The sequence below is a fragment of the Ambystoma mexicanum genome, chromosome 4p, assembly GCF_040938575.1.
Source record: "Ambystoma mexicanum isolate Mex_15411 chromosome 4p, UKY_AmexF1_1, whole genome shotgun sequence".
In the NCBI taxonomy this organism is placed as follows: Eukaryota; Metazoa; Chordata; class Amphibia; order Caudata; family Ambystomatidae; genus Ambystoma; species Ambystoma mexicanum.
The window spans coordinates 690,634,937-690,659,957 of NC_090927.1; the positions used below are offsets into that span (position 1 = coordinate 690,634,937).

Sequence of the window (25,021 nt, forward strand, 5' to 3'; positions counted from 1 at the left end):
CTCCTATGCTGGCCGTTTTACGGCAGGCCTGCGCAGTGGTGGGTCTCCTTTCCTCTTTTACTTGCGCTCACTGCTTAAACCACTGCCCTTCATAGATTGTTCCGGAGAGCCGGTCTCCTGGGTGCGCCTCTTTGTTAGCAGCCAAGAATCCTGACCCAGGATCCGGGCCACTCCAGGGACCTCTTCCGTTCCTTCCCTTGTCTGCATTCAGTGATGGGGGCCTTTGCGACGGATCCCGGTTCCTCTGGCAGGAAGCCTGGCGCTCTGTCCAGTTCGGTCTGAGGCGTGGCTGGTCCTGGCCCCCTGGGAGTGAACTGGCACCTGCTCACCTTTGCTCTATATGGCGGGAGTCAAATCCTCTCTTCCCGTGCCGCTGGTGCAGGGAGGGGCTATGTGATTCTCATCCCTGGGGGAGGCTTTGTCTGGCTCCTCATAAAAAGTCCCACCAGCCTTCTTCCCCCTTGTAGCTGATCTGAGTGGCTCCCCTGTGGTGGCTGGCAACCCCCTCCTCTGATGGCCGTGATATGTCGGGCCTGGGCGGCAGGGGATTTCCTCACCTCTCTAGCCAGCTCACCTCCCAGTGATCACAGCTCCTCCTGGAATGCTCGGGAGAGCTCGCCTCCTGTGCGCTCCTCCTTGCTGTCGGTCGGGTATTTAAGATCCTGCCGTGTGTGCTGGAGTCATCAATGACGGCTCCTGGGATGCCGCTCTTCCCTGCTCCTCGTCTTCGCGTCCCGCCAGAGGACGTTCATTGGGCTCCATCAGGCCGCGGCCCCGGCCTCTCTTCGCGGCTGTATTGCTGGACCTCTGTCAGGTCTCCCCCAGCTCCAGTGTGAACACTTCCTTCCTCGGCCTGTCCGGTGTCTCTGCAGCAAATGTGGTACCTTTTTGGCAGTGGAATCATCTCTTTCTCGTCTCTTTAAGCACCTCGGCTTGCGGAGCTGCGCTTCAGGCAGCCATTGCCATCTGCACCCGCTAGTGGTCTCCAAAGTTAGTATTTTTAACTATAGTTAGGCTGCTGATTACATTACATATTTCGTGTTGTTAAATGTTTAAGATGCCAATTTGATTAACTGCTCACCTGCACCGTTCATTCGCGTGTGAATGTTCTCCTCATTTCACTCCGTGAATCAGGGGACTCTATTCCCCAGCAGTGACTGGGCCGGCTCACAGCCTGTGACGCAAGCACTCTGCGCCACAGGCATAACAGGCCCACGTCAGCGCGAAGCCGTTTCTTAGTTTTGTGAAGCATATTGTTGTGCAGGCTGTACATGAATTTAGTAGAAACATTTTATTAGCGTTTGCTTTTTAATGCTGAATGCTAGTTGCAGCTTTTAGTGAAGTTAGTATTTTTAAATATAGTTAGACTGCTGATTACATTACATATTTTGTGTTGTTAAATGTTTAGGATGCCACTTTGATCAACTGCTCACCGGCGCTGTTCATTCAGATGTGAAAGTTCTCCTCCTCATTTCACTCCGTGAATCAGGGGAATCCATTCCCCAGTAGTGACTGGGTGTGCGCACAGCCTGTGACGCAAGCACTCTGCGCCACAGGCATAACCGGCCTGCAACAGCGAAAAGCGCTAACGCAAAGCCTGTTTTGGCCTGTTGTGGCCTGAGTTGGCCGTTTGGCCAGAAACACTGGTGGTTTCAAGGTTTCCTTTCCTTTCTGCAACTAGGTACTCTCTTAACTATATCCCTTTCTTAAAAGTGTGTTGCCCATCATGCATTGTCATTATGGGAGGGCAGTTCTGCTGGCCCTTAACAATGATAAAGGCTTTTTCTCCCTTCTTTTGATACATGTCGGGAAGGGAACCGTTAGAGCTGCCGTGATCAACGCCAGGTCGGCAATGGCTCATGGCACATAACTCCATGATTTCATGGAAGAGCACGCCCTTGAGATTTTATTTATAACAGAGACATGGTTCACAGATAGCTCTCAAGCATCTTTTCACAAAATGATTCCTGATGGATTCTTAATACAGTTTCTTAATCATGAGGGCATTACAGGTTTCTCATTTAGAGTTACTCCAGTGGGATGGGGTGTCTCAAGTGGGTCAGTTGGTTATACGGACTACCACATCTTCCTCTCTGAAAGTGGTTTTTGGCTACAGACCCCCTGGCCCAGAAAAAAACTTGTTTAGAACAACTAGATCTAGTTCTTGCCATACCCAGAGGTAAATACAGATATATTTTGTTTTTAGAAGACTTTAATGTCTGGCTGGATGATCAAACAAACTTGGATGCCAGGGAATTGTGGGAGCTCATTGACAATCATGGCCTTCTCTCTTTGACCTCCTCCTCTTTCCATGTTATGGGCCATTGTCTTGACATTCTATTGGTATGTGGTGACCTTGAATGAGACAATCCCAGTGCACTGGTCTGACCGTTATGCTTGGCTGTTTGTGCTGGAGTGTACTGCAGAGCACCCACAGCCTTTAAAGGACACTCCCACTGCATCAGTTTGTAGTACTAAGGATTTAGCAAACATCTTGGGTGTGGAAGTACAACATGCACTAGATACTATTGGTTCGACACTACATTGTAATGTGTTTTTGCTTGTGGTACTTCCATTTTGGAAAATATTTGTTCCACAACAGCACCATTAAAAATTCCTAAATTTAGAAAAACTAAAACCATGGTTTACTCAGGACCTACTGCCTTTACGGAGACAAAGCAGAGATGTTGAGCGTAAATGGAGAGAGGCTAATAATTCCCAGGATATCCATTACAGGTCAAAACTGGCTTTAAAAGTATATAAGCAGGCAATTTTTCGGGCAAAATCAGCATATATTCATGCAAAAATTGACGCTGCAAAGAATCATGCAAGAGAGCTATATCAAGTTGCCTCAAACCTCTGCCATCCTAGATGTACCTCTTCTGCCTTGGAAGCATCGCTGAGGCAGGCCAATGTATTTAACTTATTCTTTAAGGAGAAGATGGAAAAAAATCAAAGAAGCATCTTTTTGAGTCTCCCATCCCCTGACAAGTACCCTGATCCGGTGAAACAGGGTTCATTGGAAGTTTTGATGATCTCAGAGGGCCTACCGCCTTTCGACTTCAAAACAGTGTCTGAGGATGAAGTGGTGGCACTGATCACAAAACTAAAACCCACAAATGCTTTGTTATTTCCACTGACAGCCTGTGCAGCTAAGGGGGTGGCCTTGGAAATCGGTCCTTTTATGACAAACTTTATCAACAAATCACTAGAACAATGCTCTGTGCCTTGAGATCTAAAAAAACGGTCATCTCACTACTTCTAAAAAATTCAAATTTAGATGGATAAGTTTGGCAGAACTACTGCCCAATTGCTGGTATTTCCTGGCCGGGCAAATTACTAGAGAAGGTTGTTGTTAATTGCTGGCCTTCGTGGAAGAGGAGTCTCTGCTGGACCCTTTTCAACCGGGCTTTAGACCTAAATTTGGTACTGAGACAGCAGTCCTAGTAGTGCAGGATGACTTGTTGGAGGCTGCGGATAATGGAGATCTCTCACTACTTGTAATACTGGATCTATCCGCGGCTTTCGACACTGTCGACCATTCTATATTATTCAGCTGCGTTAAGGAAATTGGCAACGTTTCTGACCATGCCCTGAAATGGTTTTCCCCCTTTCTATCTGATCGCTATCAGCAGGTGAAAATGGGGGGCTTTCTTTCTGATCCCACTTCCATTGGATGAGGGGTTCCTCAGGGCTCTTCCCTCTCACCTCTAATGTTCAATCTTTATCTGCGCCCTCTGTTGAATATTCTGAGAAGGCATTGGATTAACTTTCATTCCTGTGCGATGATACTCAGGTCTTCATTAAAATGGGGATGTAGAACAGACATTTATTAGGATTAATAAATGTTTGGAGGAGGTTAGCCAATGGATTTCAGCTAACCAGCTGCAATTAAACCCAGCAGAGACTTAGGTTGCTCTGTTTGGACCACAGCATCTCCTTAGGGCAGGTAATTTCCCCCAAGAGTTATATTGTTTGGGGGCTGATCTTAAATTTGTCCCCAAGACAAAAACCCTTGGCTGTATATGGCAAAACAACCTTGGTAGCAAAAGCCAGGTTAGTGACAAAGTTCAGGCAGTTTTCTACTCCCTGCGCATGCTGCAACAAGTCCTGCCATATGTTCTGTGCAGTGACCATACTTTAGTGGGGGGGTCAATGACAAATTCACATTTGGATTATTGTAACAGTCGCCTTGCCGGAATTCCCGGCAAACAACTCCAGAGATTGCAAAAGACCAGGAACGCAGCAGTTAGACTAACCTGTGGCCTGAAGAAATATGATCACATCTCTGGTGCACGTCGTGCTCTGCACTGCTTGGCTTTGGAAGACAAGATTACGTTTAAGATCGCATACCTTATATACAAGAGCCTCAATGTGCTTACTCCTACTTACTTGGCAAACAAGCTCAGCTGCCATCAGCCATCTAGATATTTGCTTTCATCGGATCAATTGTTGCTTATTCCCCGCTCTCAATGTGTGACGGTGGGCGATACGATATTTGCGGTTCATGGCCCTTTGCTCTGGAATAGCATTCCCCAAGAATATAAGACCCTGGAAACGATCTATAAATTTCGTAAAGCTCTAAAAATGTTTCTTTTTAGATAATGTGACTTTCTCGGTTCCCTTCCCCAGCCATCCTTCTGTTCTAATTTTCTAGGTACTGTGTGTCGACTTCTCATCTGATATAAACTGCGCCTCTATACAATTTATTTCATCGTTGCATGTTATAAAAAAATCAAATCAAGTACAAGCAGTACAAAACTGGCCTACCCCCACTACACAAACCCAAGTGAGAGCCTTGTTAGGACTCACTAGGTGTTATCGAGATTTTATGGCAGACTATGGCACCAAAGCTGCCCCTCTTACTGCTCTCACAACTCCAAAGAAAACAAAGAACGTCTCTTGGTCGGGGGAGTGTTAGAAGGTCTTCAATGGCTTAAAAGACTGCCTGTGCCAACCCTGTCCTGAGGGTCCCTGACTACAAACATGTCTTTATTGTGCAGACAGATGCCTCTGATACTGGGATAGGGGCTGTACTATCACAGATAGATGAGAAAGGCAAGGAACAACTGATTGGATTCATTAGTCGCCAGCTTAAGGACAGAGAGCTCAGGTGGTCCACTGTAGAGAAAGAATGTTTCTTGGTTGTGTGGGCCCTAAGGAAGCTGAGGCCCTACCTCTATGGGACTCACTTCACTGTGCATACTGACCATAAGCCCTTAAAGTGGCTAATGAACATGAAGGGAGAGAATCCAAAGTGGCTCAGGTGGTCCATAAGCCTGCAAGGGTTTAACGTCACCATTGATCACAGGCCAGGTGTCCAACGTAGCAATGCTGATGGGTTGTCCAGGATGTTTAACGGACCTGAACATGAGGCTCATCCAGGGGTGGATTAGTTCCCCCTGTCCTTAGACTGGGAGGAGCGAGTGTTAGGAAAGATTGCTTCAATATGTAATTTTACCTCCATTTGTGGACCCCCTAAAATGTGTGCTTTTGTTTGGCTTTCCTATCCTGACTTTTGCCAGTGGAGCCCAGCCTTCAGCTGCATTCCCCTGGGCTTTTGCTCACTTGTTATGGGGAAACTGAAACACCCTTCAGACTGTCAGTACTGGGAAACTCTTGTTTCCCTTAGTCTTTGACTATGTTGCCATTTCTTGTTAACTTTTTAACAGTTTACAATGTACCTTGCAGTACCGTGCACTGAGTTCCTTTTTGTTGTATGCCCCTAGACACCCTCAAATGATTTTTGGGCAATTGTACAAGTGTGCCTGGGATGAACTGCTGGCAGCAGTTACTTTTTAAAAGTGTTTTACTTCTTTAAACAGAATCATATCACATTTACCGCGTTTAGTTCAAGACTGTGGCCAGGTCTGAAAATGGCCCCCTGCTTACCCACCGAACAAGCCTCTTTGGAAGTGTTCCTGGGCCATTCAGTGAACTGTCCAGCTCTACCTCAGCGTATCCCGCAGAATCACTGCCGTCTTGACATGAAACCCGAGACTTGGGACATTGCTTGATTGTTGTCCCGCGCCCTCTCCTGCCAAATTTCATAGGCCTACCTCCTCTAGGTACCGAATTAGGAGAGTGCGTAACGCTGCCTGCATCTGTGATTCCCGCATCACTACCTGTTGGTGACGGTCGCTGTAGGTGCCTTGCTGTTCTGCTGTCCTGTGCCCTGAAGCCTGCTGCACCAGAAATTTCTTCATACCTCCTTTCGGAATCCGAGAAAGGGCAACTGTCCCATCAAGGACGATTGCTCTATCCCGCAGCCACTGAGTGCCAGAGCACTGCAAAACTGCAGGACTCGGACCTACTAGACCTTGAGTAAACTGGCAAAGCTTGGTCCAGGCTGTGCTGAGGGTTGGTGAGTATTTGAATCATTTACTGGTGGCCCCCTGGCACAACTGATCCCTTTTACGCATGAATTTCCCTTAAAAGGTATTCGATCTTGGCTGGGTTAGCCTGTGCTCCCTAACTATTCTCACCTTTTGAAAACTGCTCTGCTGACAAGGGCAGATCCTGCTCGAATAGTGGGAACCAATTCTTCATTGCCTCAAGACCCTTTCTGACTTGCTACAGCTCTCTCAAAAATACCTGCTTTTTGTTTTGCCTGCGAAATCGTGCGTTTTTACGCACAACTGTACTGTCGAGCACAAGGCTCCCCACTTCTTAGGGCTGGACTCGAAAGTTAAGGAACGACTCTGAAGAATCGTCTACTGTGTTAACTCACCCTTCTCTTTACAGGTTGTGGCTATGTTTTACTCCTTTGTCGCATTAGAAAACGTATTGTATCTAGGTTATGTAGTAGAGTATTTTGTATGGTAACTGTTTTGATATAACTAAAGTTTACTTGTGTCTATTGGTCCGGTCAACAATAAATGTATAGATAGTTTTCATATAGACTTGTCTAAGAGTAATTTGTGGTTCATTACTGTGTGTGCTTATTGTGGGCTTGCGATCACTCTCACCCCTACTGAGACTTTGTCTTGACTGGCTGCCAATCTACCTAGATTGGGCTGGCTTGTCCAGAAGGTTCCGCTGTTCCACTAAACTAGGGTGGCCTACTAAACTCATGCCCACCAGGTCAGACCAGGTCAGAGTTTAGAAATCCATCTTAACACTACTCCAATCTTAGCTAAAGGGCAGTTTTCAAAACCCCAAGAATTGAATAAAGTTTTTACAAATTGTACCTTTTGTGTCAGTGTCATACTCCCTTACAGAGGAGACTTTAGGCTGGGATTTCGTGATGACTCCACAGGATTCATCACAATGTCTACAGCACAATCAGCTGGTTAATGAAACAGAAACAACTGTGGATACTCAGACTACACACCAACTCCAAGGCCTCAATGAGCAGATTCAATGAAACACTATTACCGTAGCTCACATCTAGAAGCTACCCAACCAATGTCCAAATCAACACTTGTTTTCAACTTCCACTACACGTATCTCATATTAAAGAATGGCAAAACACGCGTGCCTTCCTTGATTTTCAGTAACATGGAACACAACACTATTGCTGACTAGTTGCAACATTCACAGCACAAGCCAACATGACATCCAACCAGTCCCGGCTTTTTTCACTCTGCTTGCTCAGTATACCTCCAGCAACAGCACACAGCTATCTTGTTCATATACCACAATTTACCAAATAACCAAATACCAAATAACAGGTTAGCTGATCTTATTTTCCAAACACAACAATAGGCATTGTACGTTAACCAGATTACAGGCTGCTGCAGATAAAAACTAAACTCCAACATTGTGGGTTTTGACCAATGGATATGCACAGACATACACACACTGGTCCATTTTCCATGCCTCTGCTCTATGCTTCCTGAAATACTCCATTAGCGCTCTGTGTAACACCACCGTGGTATGCAGTATTTCGCATGCTGAGTCATGACCTGCTGAAAACAGTAAAGTAAGTTTTTACACACAAGCTTTTTATTTCACTTTTTAATTTTAAAACTCAAGCCTCACACCCTACCCATTTTAACTAAAGCCGGGTTTATATTCTCTTATCCTATTTGCAGATACCAATTATTTGGGACCTCAGACTACAGTCTTAAGTGATCATCTCACTTGTCCCAACACATCACCATTACATGAGACTTCCCTCGTGTAGGTAAGTCAGCAGCTAGTCATTCCTTTGATCACCATAGATACAACATGGACAATCACACTCATCCCTTATTTTTATTTCCCCTTTTGCCGCCTTGACCCTCCCATCCTCTGCTTTCCGCTTTTCCTTCTTCATTTTTTCCCTACACCAGTAACATGACACTCTGTACAACAGAAATCCTGTTCATATATACAGTGTATCAACTCTGAACACTGTCACCTCAGAAGGCGACAGTGAGTGTCCTCAACCTTGATCGAAATTTGTATTAGTTCATTAAAAACATGTAGGACACAAATTAAGCTCTTAATTACTCTTTATGTTGTTCCTTACAGATTGTTGAGAAGTTTCCTGAAACCTACGAGATGGCAATTTAGCAGAATAAATCTTGTTTGTCCTGAAGAAGATTGGGCCACACATATATCTTAGACCTTCACACCCAGAACCTCTATCTTTGGGTTGACTGATACACAGAAACTCTTTGCCCTATAATTACATGATTTGTTGCGTACCACTGTCATCAGTGCATTTACAAGTTATTGTGACAAAAACAATGTCCTACACACATTTGACAACAAATTTGACATGATTGCAAAGTCTGTTAGCATTTGTGATATAATTTCGTCTACATTTCTTACAAATGTTTCCTTTCAGTCTAATGTTAGTTCTTTATAATTGGTCTAGGCTTACATTGTGTATGTTTTATTTTTATTCTTGTCATTCAATTTAATAAAATATCCAATTTCTTCTCCACCTCCCCTTGTTTAACCCTATTGCCACAGAAAGGTAGCCCATACTCAGAGACTTTCTTTGATAACTTACACTTCCTTGTCCCCAGTGTACTCCCTTTTTGGGAGTGTTGCCTTATTTTGAGTCTCAAAATGCAGGTTAAGACATTATCGTTACAATTCTTGAACTTCATGTTTTTTTTAAACAAGCTTTCCATGTAATGGAATCCCACGTATCACTCACTGCCCTCATGATTGTGTAGAGCCATAGCTAAATTAAAAAGGTAATTTGAGAGAGGGTAACCCTGTGTCTTTCCACGGTCAATAGGGAAATCCTCTAAAATAAATCCATTAATTGCAATAAGAGTGGTAGGAGCTGAGTGCAGTGCACCAAAAGAGTTATGAGTTTTAAAATAAAAACCAAACCTCTGCAAATTGTACATCAAATACACTCAACCTACATGTTCGAAAGCCTCCTCTCCATCAATATAAATTATTTCATGGTCAGACGGTTACTTAACTACTGCATATTAGTATTGCTGTTTCTGCTATTAATTAATTCTGATTGGTTTTTGTGTAGGAGAGTAGATATTATTCCATGTAATCGGGTCATAACAAGCTTTTCCCTTATCACATCTGCATTTTTGCAAAATATCTGTCAGAGGTTTGCACACTTTGAAAAAGCTTTACTTGTTTTTGGGCTGAGAGGGATTAGTGTGATGGCACAGAGGCTGGGATGTTATCCACTTACCAAAACATAATTTTAGATTTTGTCTAAGATTGGTAATAAAATTGCACCAAATGTATCCTAAAATTCTCTAATTATACCATTGTGTCCATGAGTCTTCTTAGAATTCATAAGTGTAATGGCATTAGCCGTCTCACGCAATCGATATCTGATTATTGAAAATTGTGTTGGTCATCAACCTCCTGTAGAATTTATGAGTGGATCAATTAATGTAAGCAATCGAGATGAGGATCCTTCCATGCTAATTCACAATCAAGGCTGCCTATCTGCAATCTTAATTTTCTGAAAGCGGCTGGCCAGTAATCCCCACTACCTCTCCTTGTGCTCCAAAAATGCTTGCAATTTAGTGGAAAACTTTCTCCTCAGGCTGCTGGTACAGCACAATGTTTAGACTACTAGGTTTCTTTAAGACCACTTGATAAATGTGTCACCATACTATCTAAGCAATATGCATGTTCTGTCTCCTTGAAAAGAAATGACATTTTCAACCTCAGCCTTCCTTTTCTTATTGATATAGTCATGAGAGACAGAATTAGCATTCCAAGTATTATCATTTTCACAATCGATATTATCCACAACTATCCATATTATCCACAATGTTTCGTTCTGACAGAATGTCTTAAGCCTCCATATTTGTTTACCTCCCTGCCCACTACCTAGACGTTCAGTCCTGTGTCAACCTCTCTGTGATCAGGGATTACTACCTCACCTAGCAAAGAATCCCCCACAGAATACAATAGGTTTTTAGACATAAAGAAAAAATAAGTTGTTGAGTTGGAACCACTGAGTTCACAAAGAATGTGGAAGTCTGTTGTTTAAGCTTTTAGACCCTCCTCTAGTCACACTGATTCAGCATCTCTTTAAAACCCAGTTTGGCACATGACTGATGTTTAGCTAATCCGACATCTTGGACCATATTAAAATCATTCCCAATTTTGATTTTGTCCCTCACAAAGTAAATGCGCAATCTAACAAAAAAATGCTTTTAGGTCTGTAAGGGTCATACACATTACCCAATATTATGGAGTGCTTTTTAGTTTTTATCTGCGTGACAACATCTGAAACTGTGTAACCTATTGGGTACATCAAGTAAGCTTTGTTGAGGATATGTTCCCTATCATCTTTATTCATCTTTCCTCAAATACGATTCGTGGAGCAGTAGCAGATCTTCTTTTCTCTTTGTAAAGTGCCTTGAAGTGTTTTTATGCATAACTGGGATGAAGAACCCCTTTAGATTTCATCAAAGAATACATAGTTGTCTGACTGTATTCTAAAATATAGTTTAAATATTTTGTACTTACATGCAGTTCAAGTAATCTGGCAAACAACAATTCAAACCGGCCCCATTCCCCTCACATGGCACTACTACACAGTGACCGACACCCAAAAATGGAAAAGTAGAAAAATAACATAATTTATCTGAAGGAACATGGTGGTTGTTTGGAAGAAACTGGGAGGTGGCTAGTGTGAACGTCATCAACCATGTTGGAGCTTTAAAGTGACCTGCCAAAGTCAGCAGTGATTGAGAAGGTGGTTTCCTATAGGAAGGATGCTTCTCTGTAAAATACAAATGCAGAAACATAACAAATTATTCCATTGAATAGAAATGTAAATAGGCCAACATATGACACTTGCATGTGTAATTCTGCCATTTGAATCTTTTGAAATGTTTGAGCTTTAACTTTGCCTGTGCCTTGATTACTTGAAATTACTCAAACGCTACCATGTCATATCTGTACTCTTGAGAAATATAAATTTATCTTCTCTTTTAGGTTTCTCTGACCTGGAGTAATTCTCAGGTGAAGCCATCAGAAATTGTGTCACTGAATATTAATGTGACAGAGCCTGGATCATTGGTTGGATTAATGATCGTTGAGAAGACTGCAAATCTCAACAGCGATGAAAACAAGATTACAGAACAAATGGCAAGTGTCAATAATGAGATTTTTGTAAAATATAAATGTTTGCAGATAGTAAAGATATTACAGTGTATAAACTGGCAAAATCGATCAGTGACTTGCAGGAGTAAACACATTTATATCATGTACTGGGTTGAATGGCAGACAAAGTTATACAATCTCTTTTCTTTTGAAACAATAAACAACTACCTTTTTAGGCACTGAGTCTCTGCAATACATATTTGCCCTCTCATTGTCCCTCTGTAGGCAGTTGCATCCATGCATAGGTGTCTTTTGTGCTAGGCAGCAGAAGACTAACTTTATCAGAGATACTGCACCTCTGCAATTCATAGAACCAGTGAGATGCATTGGCACATTCTCATTCATCCTAGTCCTTCTGCCTTGTTTAGTTTAGTTTAGTTTATTTACTTATATAGCGCACCTAACCCAAGGGTATCTAGTCCTTTATACTTTTTCATTGTCTGAGACCCTTTTCCATTGCCTAGTGCATGTCACATTGACCTTTGGCGCATATTTGTTGATTTGTGATTTCAGTCATATCTTGGCATACCTTATCCTACAGTGCATGTATGTGCTGCTTTCCCATTTTATCTGTCAGTGAAGGGATATGGTGGGAATGATAGGGTAATCTGCTTGCGGCCTGTAGCTTTAGCCTTTGAGGTGTTTACAGCCTTGTGCTTCAAGGGTTTCCTTAGTTTATATTTACTTTCACGTATGGGATGCAGAAGTTCATCCTAACATTCCCCCCTTTCATTCCTTCCAGAACGAGTCCTTTCATGAGCTCCTCATCTCTTAATTCTTGTTCATGTGCCCAATCATAAATATCTTTTGGAACCCAAATCTTACTGACATTTCTCAAGTTTCCTCTCCCATTTACATAGTCCCAGGGGTTACATCCTAAAAAACAACAACCCCCATCTCCTGTGGGATCTACATAACATGCAAGGTAATTCTCAGGGTCTGGTGGTGGTGACCAGAGATTCCTCCAAGCATATGGGACGGTTGATGCGTACCATCTTAGGTACAGCCTTTATTTCTACCTCATCTGTCTGTGTGTTCTCATGTTTCCAAGGAGACGTGGCCTCTTCTACCTTGACTGCAAGTCATTTTATTTAATCTCCACGGGACACACAGCAGACTCTGGTGATTTGAAAAATTGTCCATTTCAGAATTAAGAAGATTAAGATTTGCAAAATTATTCGGTAGGAATTGGTTCGCCAGTTTGGCATCAATGAACAAATGTCTGATAAACAGTTAATGTCTTTTTTGATACACCCCTCATTTCCCATTTCTACCTTCAGGTGATATAGGGCCTTTATTGCGGTGGTGAGAAACCCAATATCAGCGTCATTTGGGGGCACATAGGTGCAACAAGAGCTGCCTATTTATTTGCAGACACCGCCCTCTATGCCAGTGAGGAGATAAAGAACCATTCTGTTTTGAAGGGTCATGGTCCTGAGTGCTCTCATTTTTTCCCTTATAGCATTAAGTCTGTGCTCAGTTGGTTTGGCCAGCTGTACCAGGCTCCAGCAGGTAATCTTCAGCCATTTTGTATTTGTGGCTGCATGGATTCCAGGGGCTAGGAGTGAGGCAAAGAAAGTCTCAGTTTTAGTAAAAAGCTGATATTGGGTTGGAACTTCTTTGAGGGCTTTGTCAGCATTGTCACTTAGGGAGTTTAAGCATCTTTTGCGAGCCAACTGTGGTGAGTCATTCTGCTTTGGCATTGTTGGGGGCAGCGTAGGGGACTGGGGTTTCTTTTTGGGGACCAATATGTGCGCCACATGGATCAAGATCACTGGAGTGTACAGGTTCAGCAGGGAGCACACCCCGTTCCAGGATGCTGGTAGACGGAAATAGGTGTTGGGTCCACATTGCCCCTACAAATCCATTATGGCAGCTGTTCCTTCTTCCAATGCTGGCATTGTGATGGTCTGGCTACAGCCTTTATTTTGATCCATGGGCAAATTTCCTTTGCCTCTGAAACATAATGAAGATCAAAAGAGTATCTGTGCTCTTACTGGCTGCTCATGCTGGTACACATTTGTTAACTTGTTCGCATACAATGCCCAAACTTCTCTGCATTTCCCATCCACATTCTTTATAACGTCTTCTTCATACCCCACCAGTCCCTCTGCTTTGAATACTGCTCGCCCCTTTACCCATTGCGTATTTCAGTACGTTTGTCCTTCAATATACACTTGGGGTTTGAGTGCAAGTTTTCTAGTCTTGTCCTTTTTTCGCTTCACACCTGCTTCTATCTGTTTCTTCAAGCCTTATTTCAACTGGGTATCCCTGGAATTGCCCTTTCACTTTGCAAAATACTAAATGTGCTAAGCACTGTGATTCTAACACTGATATTTCTCAGGGGATGAACAGTCTGGGGTGCCAGCTGCATGTGAAATAAGCCCACACACAAAGCATGATTGATTCAGCCCTACTGATGGCTTTCATGGTCAGATACCAAATGTTGCTCCCTTCGGAGTGATGCTCTTCAGTTATTCTATCAGGTATACTTTCTACCCCTTGTATACTTCTTTTATATCTGGTCATGAGGTTATCTCTACATTTTGTTACATTCCTTTCTCTGGTATCATTCCTATTACTACTTCTAGTTTCTACTGTCAATAATTTTAACATAGAATAGGAGAGTGGAAAACAAACAACAAATCCCTTTAAGCAGTTGCGTCATTCTGCAGGTATCTATTACTTGCGTCTCTATATTTTTGAGTAAACATTTCAATCTTTGCTTGCCCAAAGGGTGATACTCTCCTAAGACACGAGTTCATAATGTTTGTACTCAACTTTGGCTGAGGCTGCTCATCTCAGCATGATCCTCTTGATGGAGCTCTGATGCTGTGCTGTTGTCTTTCTTGACATCAGACACGTGTATCCAGGCTTTTTGATTCATCTGCTTTGCAGCCGGGGGGTTGCTTTGACAATTTTGTGTGGTCCTGTGTACTTGGGCTGGTGCCACTTGTGGTTGTGCTGTCACACTTAGACCTTGTTGCCTTGACACAGTTGGGCTGATGTTGTTGTTGCTGTGTCACTTAAGTTCTTTGGGGCCCTTTGCTGTGTCTTGACAATTACCTGATGAGACAAACATTTGCACATGTTGACAAATTCCTAAGATATACATTGAATTCTGGCCCGATAATTCAGCACTCCTGTGAGCATCTGTCAGTGTTCAAGTGTGAGGCACCAGCAAGTACATCTGCCTCCCCATCACCACCTCATGTGACAAGTGGTGGTCTTTGGTTGGCTGATAGCGCAGACTGAACAGGGCCAGGGGAAGACAATAGAGCGAGCTCTTCTTGAGCCTGGCGCACATCTTGGCCAATGTATTCTTAAATAGGCCGTTGAGTCGCTCTACTTACCTGTTGGCTTGTAGGTGGTACACTGTGCATAGCTTGTGTTTTATCCCCAGTAATTTGGTTATCTCATTAAAGAATTCACTTGCAAAATGAGGACCGTTTTCAGACCTCAGGACGCTGCATATTCCACACCTTGGAAAGACCTCCCTCACCAGAAATTTGGTGGCAGATTTTGCATCAGCATTCACACAGGGACCAGCCTCAATCCAATGGGAAAATGGGCATATTGCCATGATCATGTATGGGTACGTGCTGCACCTGTTCACCATGTCGATTAAGTTGATATGGAGTTCTTTGAAAGGTCCTGATGGACGTGGCAATGTTCCTCAGAGGGTTTTCATTGTGTAACCTGGGTGGTACATGTGGCATGTTGTACAATTTGCCACATACCTGTCCACCTGTTCTCAGAGGTATGTAACAAACCAATCCTCACTGATGTCAGCGGCAATGTGCTGCTTTGGTGCATGGGTCAGGTAATGGAGCTGTTCCAAGGCAATATTCAATAGCTCTAATGGCATTACTACTTTACCTGTGTGGTTTTGTCTCCATGACATGTCGGTGGGTGATAGGGTGCATATTCTCTTCATCCAAAGTGCTTTTTCCTCTGCTGGTATTCTTTCCTGAAGCTCTACGATCTGTACCATAGACACTGAACTGTAGGCTTCTGGTAGCTGTTTCTGCTGCACCGCTATGACAGGCATACTGCTTTCCATTGGAAAGGGCATATAAGCTGCCTGTTTGGGAATGGATAAAAGAATAAAAGATCAGGTCCTTACTGATTGCCCTATGCTTACAGGACTCTTGCTCTTCCATTAAAAAACCTGCAATTAAATACATGTCATGGTTACAATACTCCTATGCACCTTCTACTCCCACTGTAATATTGCTTTCTGCTTTACCTAATACACCTCTGTCAAAAGCTTGGAGGCTCTCTTATTCAATAGCAAAGTAAAGTGTAAGAAGTCTCGTTTCTCTTCCTCAAAGGAATGGTACTGAAATCCTGTGCTTTTCAATTATTTCTAATGCTAATCCACTAATTCCTACATTTTACTGAAGGAAAAGGAACATGCTTCTGTTGCCATACTTGTCTCTATGTCTTACTTCTGTCCTGTAATTGAAGAAAACAATGTTCATCTGAGGCGTAGTAAAAGATTCTGTGCCTCAATTCATTTTCACTTGAAAATGACTCTGAACATAGTTCCTCAGCTTACTGGTGCGTGCAAACACTGGCAAACTCCTCCTTACCTACATGATCTCTGAGACACTTAAACTGCCTCTGCAGGCGAGTGTTTCGACTCTTCAGTGCACCGGTGCAACTCCAGCGCATTGTTTCCAGAGGGGGCTGCTCTACCGAGGATGCGATGCACAGCGATGATTAATGCTGGTCCTCAGAGCACCCATGCGCTTAGCATCATGCAACGCGCAGTTACAATGGAAACTCCACTTCCTGGGCATGCGCTCTCATGCTGATGGGTTCCTTTCTCTAATCCGCTCGCAACAATCGTTTCAGTTTGTGCGCTTTTGATTTTAAATAATGATCGCTACACGTACCTTGCGCTGTTCAGTTCCTCGTGTGCTGCCCCAAAACACCAAATTGCTGCATTAACTCAACTTTGTACAGAGAACTGCTTCAATGAAATTCCATTAAGTACATTCCTGTAAACGTTTAAGCTTTGATTAATTGATTGCTAAAACCTTGAATGTGCCTACAGAAATACATTAAATGAGCTGTAAAAAATTATTCCTAAAATGAAATCCAGCAAGTATCTGAATTCTTCTGGCATCTACTGAAGTCTTGTAAAGTTCTGCTGCTTAATTCCAGTGTCTCGAGAAGTGTTTTCCTCAGCTTTACTCTACTTGTCTCAGGATCTCTGGTTGCTGTGACCTTCATGGTTTATAGCTGGAATGAATGGCAGTTTAGAATCTTGTTCAAGATTCCAAACTACACACACAGTGACTCTTTAGCCAAACAATGCTGACTGGCATCCCCACCATCTTGAATAGGGATTACTCCAGCATCCACCAAAGGCAATGGGGGACATTACAAGTATGGCGGTCCAGGAAAGCGGTACCGGTAAGCCTACCGGCACCGTAGTTCCCGGACTGCCATACTACGAGGTGTGCATTGTACATGGTGTCAGTGCATCCAATGTCCCCATTCCCATTGGGCTCAAATGGGAATGGGGACTGACAGGCACCCGGCAATGTTGGAATTACTGGGTCTGACAATGTTGAAATTACCCGGTAATTCCTCATTGCTGGGTGCCAGATTTTTGGGCAAGTTTGGCTGTAGCCTGCGGTTTTACTGCCAGGCTACCGCCAAACTTATAATGAGGCCCAATGTTATGGAAGAGAATGTATGACCAACTTCCCCATGCTCAACAACAGGCCTTTACCAATTGCCCTTCCTGCGCCTCACACCTTCTTTGTGTACCCAGACCCTCCTCCTAGAGATAATACTCAGTGAGAACCTGAGAGGTATAATGCATGCCTGGTGTGGAGCGCACTACTCCTGTGTCTGTGAGTGAGATTGCCATGTTCAACTTTTGTAGAAAGTCCCTACCCAGCAAGTTTACTGGTGTCTCAGTGTTGTATAGTAATGGTGCTAGCATCTCTTGTGTTCCTATGGTAATGGGAAAATCATCTGTAAAAGGAACATTGGTTACTGTCCCAGAGAATCTGCATGCCCATATAGCTTTTGGCCAATGGGAACCTTCCTTCCTTTGTGCAGGATATTGTAGCTCCTGTATCCAACATGAAGCTGAACATTCTGTCTCCTATCTTCACTCCCACGTTAGGTTCCTTCTCTGGCTTCAGGGTGATAGATAAGAATGGGCACGCCAGGGCTCACTGTGGGCTGTCCTATTTTGAATCCATATTGTTCTCTGGGAGTTGGGAATATGTTGTCACCCACGGCACCTACTCCTATGTAGTGCGTCACTGTCCCTCGAAGCAGGGCGTTTTGTTCCCATGACGATGTGAATGCCTGGGATATTGCCTGCTGTGCAGTATTCTGTGCCACATGTGGGTTTGGGTACTGTATAGGCCATCCCTGTGTGGGGGGCTCCATCTGCTGATGGCCTGGGTATTGTGACTGTGCTGGCCCTGCGGCATATCCCCGATTGGCTGGTGCCCTGTATGATGACTCATACGCTGGGCATTGGTGTGCGGGCACGCCTGGATGATACTTCATTGATTGCCTACTTCTACAGTCTCGCACTACATGACCCACTTTACCACATGTCCAGCATGCCCCTCCAAACCTGAGTCTCAAACCTCAAAAACCACCTCCTCTCCCCCTTTAGGAGTTGCTATGTGCTCCTTGTACCCCTCCCATGTTTCTTGTGTCATTATCTGTATTCCCTACCCTTCCTGGTTGAGACTCTTCGCCTAGTATATTGTCACTGGCATTTGTAATCATTGCAATTTCCAAACTCACCTTTGCTAATTTCTTCTGCACTAGCTTTGCTTCAGCACGCTGTGCCTGCTCTTCCTTTTTTGCATTCTTTTTCTCGCTTGCTCTTACAATAATATACTATGTGTGCTTACATTTTTCATCATGTTTTATCCTCGATGCCCACTATTTTGTCTAACTACGTCTGTACCTCTGTTGGCAAATCCCTGCATAACACGTGATAAAATATTGGTATGGTTTTATCCAATGCTTCATCTGTCTCCTCCCTCCACATCTCCTGAATTGAATGAATGTATAATACTAGGTCTTCATCAGCTTGCATTGTGCGTGCCATGATTGATCCTATGTCAGGTTTGCCTGGGTATACCCTTCTTAAAGCATCCAATACATGGGCTCTACAGTTATTGAAAGGAGACCATTCATGTGCATCCTTCTCTAAACGGACTCCAGAGTACCCTGCTTTCTCCCAAATAGTGTTTATCCCCAGTATGCTGGCGAGTAAGCTTTAATTGTCACCCACTGGTAGTGTGACTCACACTTTTTGTTTTTCATGTGCATATATCCACTTGCCCGCTTCCACAGTGAGAGGGGAAATCGTTTTTATCAAATTATTTTTGTCCATGTGTGGCATGGGCACGCATTGTGACCTCCCTATCCACTTCTGTATTGATTGAAAATTGGGTCCCCTTCTTCCCATTATTGTGTCTCCTCTGTCTTTTCTTCCCTCTGACTACTGCCATTGTTGTCGGGCAGGGCCTAATTCGTTCCCCTCATGGAGTCCTTTCCCCTTATTCTCCCTTTGTTTCCCAATCTTCCTCATCATCCTCCTAATCTCCGTCACTTCCAGTTACTTCCGAGTCATAATTGAAAGTTTGTCTGTTCTATCCTTGATGTACTAAACTTCCCACACTTCTCCCTTCTGACTGTGTGTCATTCTCTGGCTCTATTTTCACATCCTTAATCACTGCTCTATTCATTTTACAATTTTTACCAATACCTCCCCTGCTGTCCATGTGTCTGCATTTACTACAGGTCATAGTCCTTCTCGTTCTCTTTGCCTCTTCAATTCTTTCCCTTTCTTTTGGATCGATGCTTCTAGATCTCTGTACACTTTATTTTCTAGCCTCGCTAGAATGGGGTCTTTATCTTTAGTGTTCCCTGTGGTGTTGATAATTCAGGGTCTACTCTGGGTTTATACCGGGGATTTGTATATCTTGCTGCTGGTTTTACTGGATATATTCCAGCTAGGGATGGCTATATCGGCTGCACAGGCACTGAAGCCTGTTCCGACTGTGTGTTTTCATACCATTGAGCCTGGGCTGTCGACTTAGCAGGTGCCACAGCCTGTGCTGTGCTTGTGGTGTCTCAGTATGATGAAAGTGCGGGGCTGACTAAAGGTGTTTCCCTTTTTACTCCTTCCCATCCCACTGACTCCCTGTCGATCTCATACAGCTGCCAAAGCTCTTATATAATTTGCCTCCTTTTCATCTTTTTACCCTTATAAGTGGATAACAAATGCATGAGCATGTGTTCAATTATATTCTTATCATGTGTGCCTTCTGGTGGCCAAAGTGTAAATATTTTCCCTTCTGTCCCTTAGGACCACTCCAAATTTATTTATTTTATTTTATTCAGATTTGTAGAGCGCACTTCAGCCCGGGGGCATCGAGGCGCTTGTTACAGACAAAATCTTAGTTACATAGGATACAGTAATTACATATAATACAGAATTTACAGTAGACATGAATACATTAGCAATGCAGAATATTTACATGGATTCCTGAGAGTTTCCTAATTATTTTGTAAGGAATGAGGTTTTTAGTTTCCTGCGAAAAAATGTGGAGTGAGTTTTCCGCTCTAATATCTGCAGGGAGCGCGTTCCAGGTTTTGGCTGAAATGTAGGGGAAGCTCAGACCTCCGGCTTTGGCTTTTTTGATGCGTGGGATGCAGATAAGGTTGGAGTATTGCGTCCTGGTGGGACGGGAGGAGGAAGGTTTGAGGATGGTTTCTGATAGATAGGACGGGGCGGAGAGAGAGAGGCATTTGTGGGTGAGGGTCAGGATTTTGAGAGTGATCCGTTCTTTGACTGGGAGCCATTGGGCTGAGTGCCTGGCCTGAGTGATATGCTCTCTTCTTGGGATACTAGGAGCGGCCCGGAGAGCATTGTTTTGCGTGACTTGTAATCTGTTTATGTTTTTGGCTGAAGTGCCTGCTAGGAGTGCATTGCAGTAGTCCAGTTTGGCTCCAATGGTTGCCCTCGCTATAGAGAGACAGTTGGGTTTAGAGAGGTAGGGCTTGATGGCGTTTATGAGTTTGGTTGTGTGTGCGGATGCAGAAGTGATTGCGCTGACTTGTCTGGTCATCGAAAGTGAAGAGTCAAGGTATACTCCCAGTGTCTTTACGGCTGTGGATACGGGGATGATGGAGTTGTCAATGGAGAAGTTAGCGTAAAGTTTGTCAAGTTTGTCTAGGGTTTTCTGTTGACCTAATATCATGATTTCAGTCTTGTCACCATTGAGGCAGAGGCCATTAACTGCCATCCATGCCTTAATGACGGAGTAGATTTTGTGGAGTGCCTTGGCGTCTTCATTGTAGGATCCTGAAAGGGGTAGAAGTACTTGTGTGTCATCCGCGTAGGTCGTGTATGTGATGCCGTATGAGTCAAGTTTGTCAAAGAGGGGCTTGGTGGACAAGTTATAGAGTGTGGGTGCAGTGCAGGATCCTTGAGGGACCCTGCAGTGGATTGTCGTGGGAGTGGCGTTGGCGATGTCCGAGAAGACTTTCATGGCTCTTCCCGCTAGGAAGGAAGTGATCCAAAGGGCTGCTTCTTTGGAGATGTTGGCAGAGTTGGTGAGGTGTGAAGTGAGAGTCTTGTGATCAACCAGATCGAAAGCGGCTGAGAGATCTAAAAGGAGCAGAAGAGCAGGCTTGCCTTTGTCCATGATTTGGGTGATCTGACTCCTCTTCAGATCGACCAGGGCTGTTTCTGTGCCATGTCCTGTCCGGAAGCCTGATTGCCTAGTCCTGAGGATGGAGTGGGTTTCCAGAAAGTGTTGGATTTGGCAGTGTGCTGCTTTGTCCAGTAATTTCAGCAGGAAAGGCACCGTGGTTATTGGTCTGTAGTTGTTTGGTTGTGAGGGGTCGAGAGTAGGTTTTTTTAGGAGGGGCCGGACCCAGGCCTCTTTGAGGTTAGCTGGGATGATGCCTGTTTTAAAGGACGCGTTGATGAATGCAGTGAAGCGCGGCGCAAGGCAGTCTGCTCAGTCTTTGATGAGTTTAGGTGGGCAAATATCGCCTTTACAGGGGGAGGGTTTGAGATTTTTTTGTAGGTTAATAACTTCTGATTCAGTGACATCTCTGAAGGAGAAGTCAGGTATGGTGGGCTTGGATGAGGTGGGTGGGGTGTTAGTAGGTTTAGTTCCTGTCTGATGAGGAAGTGTTTTGCAGTGGTCTTTGATTTTCTTTTGGAGAAGGTCAATTTTGTGTAGCATGGCAGCTTGAATGCTGGTACACCAAGCTTCATCTTTGATTATTTCGTCCGGTTTATTAGGGGGGGGAGATGAGCTCATTAAAAATGGCAAAGATCTCTTTGGAGTGCAATTTGGCATTGGGGATTCGTGTGTTGAAGGCATTGGTGATAGCTATCTTGTATTGGTGCGAGATTTTAAATTGAATTTGTTTTTGGTATTGGTGCAGGGATCAGTTTGCCAGTTTTTTAGAGCTGCTCTTTTGTGGGATCGCATTGTGTACAGTTCTTCAGTAAACCATGAGTTGGTATGTAGGGATTTCTTCTCTTTTTTCCATTCGAGTGGTGCTATTTCATTGATAGCTTTGGAAATTACAACTTTGTAGATGTCTGCTAGGACATTGGGGTCATTAGTGAATGGGGGAGCTAACTCGGGGGTATTGAGGTATGGGTGCAGGTTCTCCTTTATGAGTTTTTTAGAGCTTCTGACTTGTGCAGCGCAAGCAGGGGTCAGAGTTTTGTGGTTTTTGTTGATAGGAATAGAGAACTCGATGCAGTTGTGGTCAGTCCAGGGCAGTGAGGAGATAGAGGTGATAGTGGAGAGGCAGTTATGGTCTGCAATCCAGTCAAGAATGCGGCCTTTGATGTGAGTAGGGCTTTCTACTTTTTGGGTGAAGCCCAGGTCATTGAGTTCCTTGGTGAGGGTGGCTTCAGTTTTGTCCTTAGAATCGTTGAATCCGAGATTGAGGTCTCCTAGTAGAAGGGTTTTGGTGGAGCTTTTGATATTATTGCTAAGGAAATGAATGATGTTGTCCTGGGAGTCTGGGGTGTTGCCTGGGGGGCGGTATAGTAGGTGAATGTTGATGGTGCTGTTGGGTGACAGTGTGAGTTTGGCCGATAAGAGGTCAGAGTTGTTGGTCGAGGGGTGGCTGACAGGATTATACTTTAACATTTTATCCCTGTATGTCGAGACCACCCTGCACATGTGTTCAATCGGAGTGCTCATTTTTCCTTTTCACAATCAATGCCACAATACAATACTGAACAACAATTGTTTGTCACGGTTGACTGATAACACCATGAAATAACAACACCGATCTCCACAAAAATCACAAAAAAAAGTTTAAACAATCAAAGAAAGCTAGAGAGTTGGGGAGAGAAAGAGATATGATATTGCATTTATAACGCGCCTATACACAAGTGTTTCAAGGCGCGACGAGGCATGGGAGGAGGAGCAGAGGGAAGACAAAGACAATGATCCTACTAGGCTAGGTGTCATTCAGATGGTGCAAGTGCATGGGAAGGGAGAAGTGCGGGGGTAGGGGACAGTGCAACTCATTTGATAAGAATAAATAACAGTAGGTAATAAGTGCGGCCAGCTGGTGGCAAGTGCAATGGTAAGTGCAGACATCGGGTGTCAAGTGCTGGAAGTGGGACTGAATGAATACAGAAGACAGTCCCCAAGTGCGGGGGTTGCCCGGAAGGCAGTGCAGGGGTGCAGCTTGCAGGGGTGGGGGCATGGGCCCGAGATCAGAGGGTGGTCAGGTAACCAGTGCAGTTTCAGTTTCTGCCAGGAATTCAGCAGGGGAGAGGAGGAGAAAAAGCAGAAGCAAAGAGAAAGGTTTTGAGGTGCTTCTGGAACCGGAGATGATTCTCCTCAAGTTTGAGGGAGGCTGTTCCAGAGGGAGGCCCCAGCCGAAGAAAGAGATCTCCCACCAACTTGTTGCTTGGAGAAGCGACTGACCCTGAGGGAGTTGGAGGCAGATGAGCGGAGAGCTTGAGAAGGAAGATATTTAGGAAGAGAGAGTTGAGGTATTGAGGCCCCAGGCCCAAAAAGTCCTTGTGGACAATGCATAGTGTTTTGAACTTAATCCTCGCAGCCACTGGTAGCCAGTGTAGAGATTTCAGTCCTGGACAAATACGATCCCTGGGCTTGAGGCCAAGGGCAAGTCTCGCAGTCCTGTTCTGGATGAGTTGCAGAGGGCGGAGAGTAGAAGCAGGCAGATTTAGAAAGAGGCGGTTGCAATATTCCAGCCTAGAGAAAACCAGAGCTCTGGCAACAGTGAGCTTCTGGGGGAAGGAGAGGAAAAGAAGAATACCTCTGAGGAGGTGCAGCTGGTAGTGTGACTTCTTAGAGACGTCAGAAATGTGAGGAGAGAAGGAGAGTGTGGAGTTTGAAGATGACCCTGAGGTGTTTAGTCTCACAGGTGGGAGCAGGGAGAGGGCCAAGAGAGGCCGGCCAGAGAGTGACAGGAAAGGAGGGAGCGGGTTTGCCGATGAGGAGAATCTCAGTCTTACTGGCATTAAGGCCGAGATCGTTGGCGGCACACCACTCCTGGATGGCGCACAGGCAGGCAGTCAGAAATGAGAGAAGGAGAAGAGGTGGCAGGGGTAGCCTAAAAAATGAGCTGAGAGAAAGTGAGAGAGAGAGAGAGACAGAGAGAGAGAAAGAATTCCATGTTGTCTTTGCATCTTCGCACCAATTCAAAATTCAATGCAATCTTCTTCACGTTTTAAAATCATTTGTACACACTCACACCAATCCGCTTTCGTCTCTAATCAAATGCACTTAATATATTTACACTTTTTACAATATGATTCAAATTCAACACTTATATACACACTTTTCTTTGTTTCCTCCTCTCGTTACCTTACCCGTAGAACAGAAAGTTACAGTCCTTGCTAGTGTGGGACTTCCCACTCTTAGTGATCGCTGTTATTGTGTCAGGTGCACTTCGCTCGCTACGTTCACCCGAGGGCCTCTGATGCTGTCCCTCCCTCAGAAAGGCCTGCACACCTAGGGGTGGCGCCTCTGCCTCCAGCGATCAGGTAGGCCAATGGATAATTCCGGCGCCTGCTGGCCTCCTCGTGATGCACACTGTTTCTGCTCCCTGCAGGCTGGTGCTGCATACCCAGGGAATGCAGCAGAGAGGCTTCTGGCCCGGGGAGTCTAGGATCATGGAAACGGGGTCACCAGATGTAGGGTAAGACTCAAAAAATCAATAATAAAAGTAATCCAGATGCACAGAAGCAAGAAAAACAAAAATGTTATTACATGCAACCGCAGCTGGGAATCATTCCAAAGAAATCATTTAGTGGTTAATACAAAATGGTGGAGTTTTATAGTCAAGTGCAGAGTTTCAGCATCAACAATGTTGCAGAAAACATAGGCAGTGTCATACCTTGATTCGTTGTACATGGTTGCTCTATTGGTGAATTCTATACAGTTCCTAGTCCAATTGGCTTATCCTA

General features: G+C 44.3%; 1 protein-coding gene across 1 annotated transcript in view; it reads left to right on the forward strand.

The window, feature by feature from the left end:
- LOC138453420 (CD109 antigen-like) overlaps positions 1-25,021 on the forward strand; it is a 1,060,964-nt gene that overhangs the window by 561,130 nt on the left and 474,813 nt on the right. Inside the window, exon 15 of the mRNA XM_069606254.1 lies at positions 11,371-11,523. Coding sequence (XP_069462355.1) covers positions 11,371-11,523 — 153 coding nt within the window. The remainder of the gene's footprint in view (positions 1-11,370; positions 11,524-25,021) is intronic.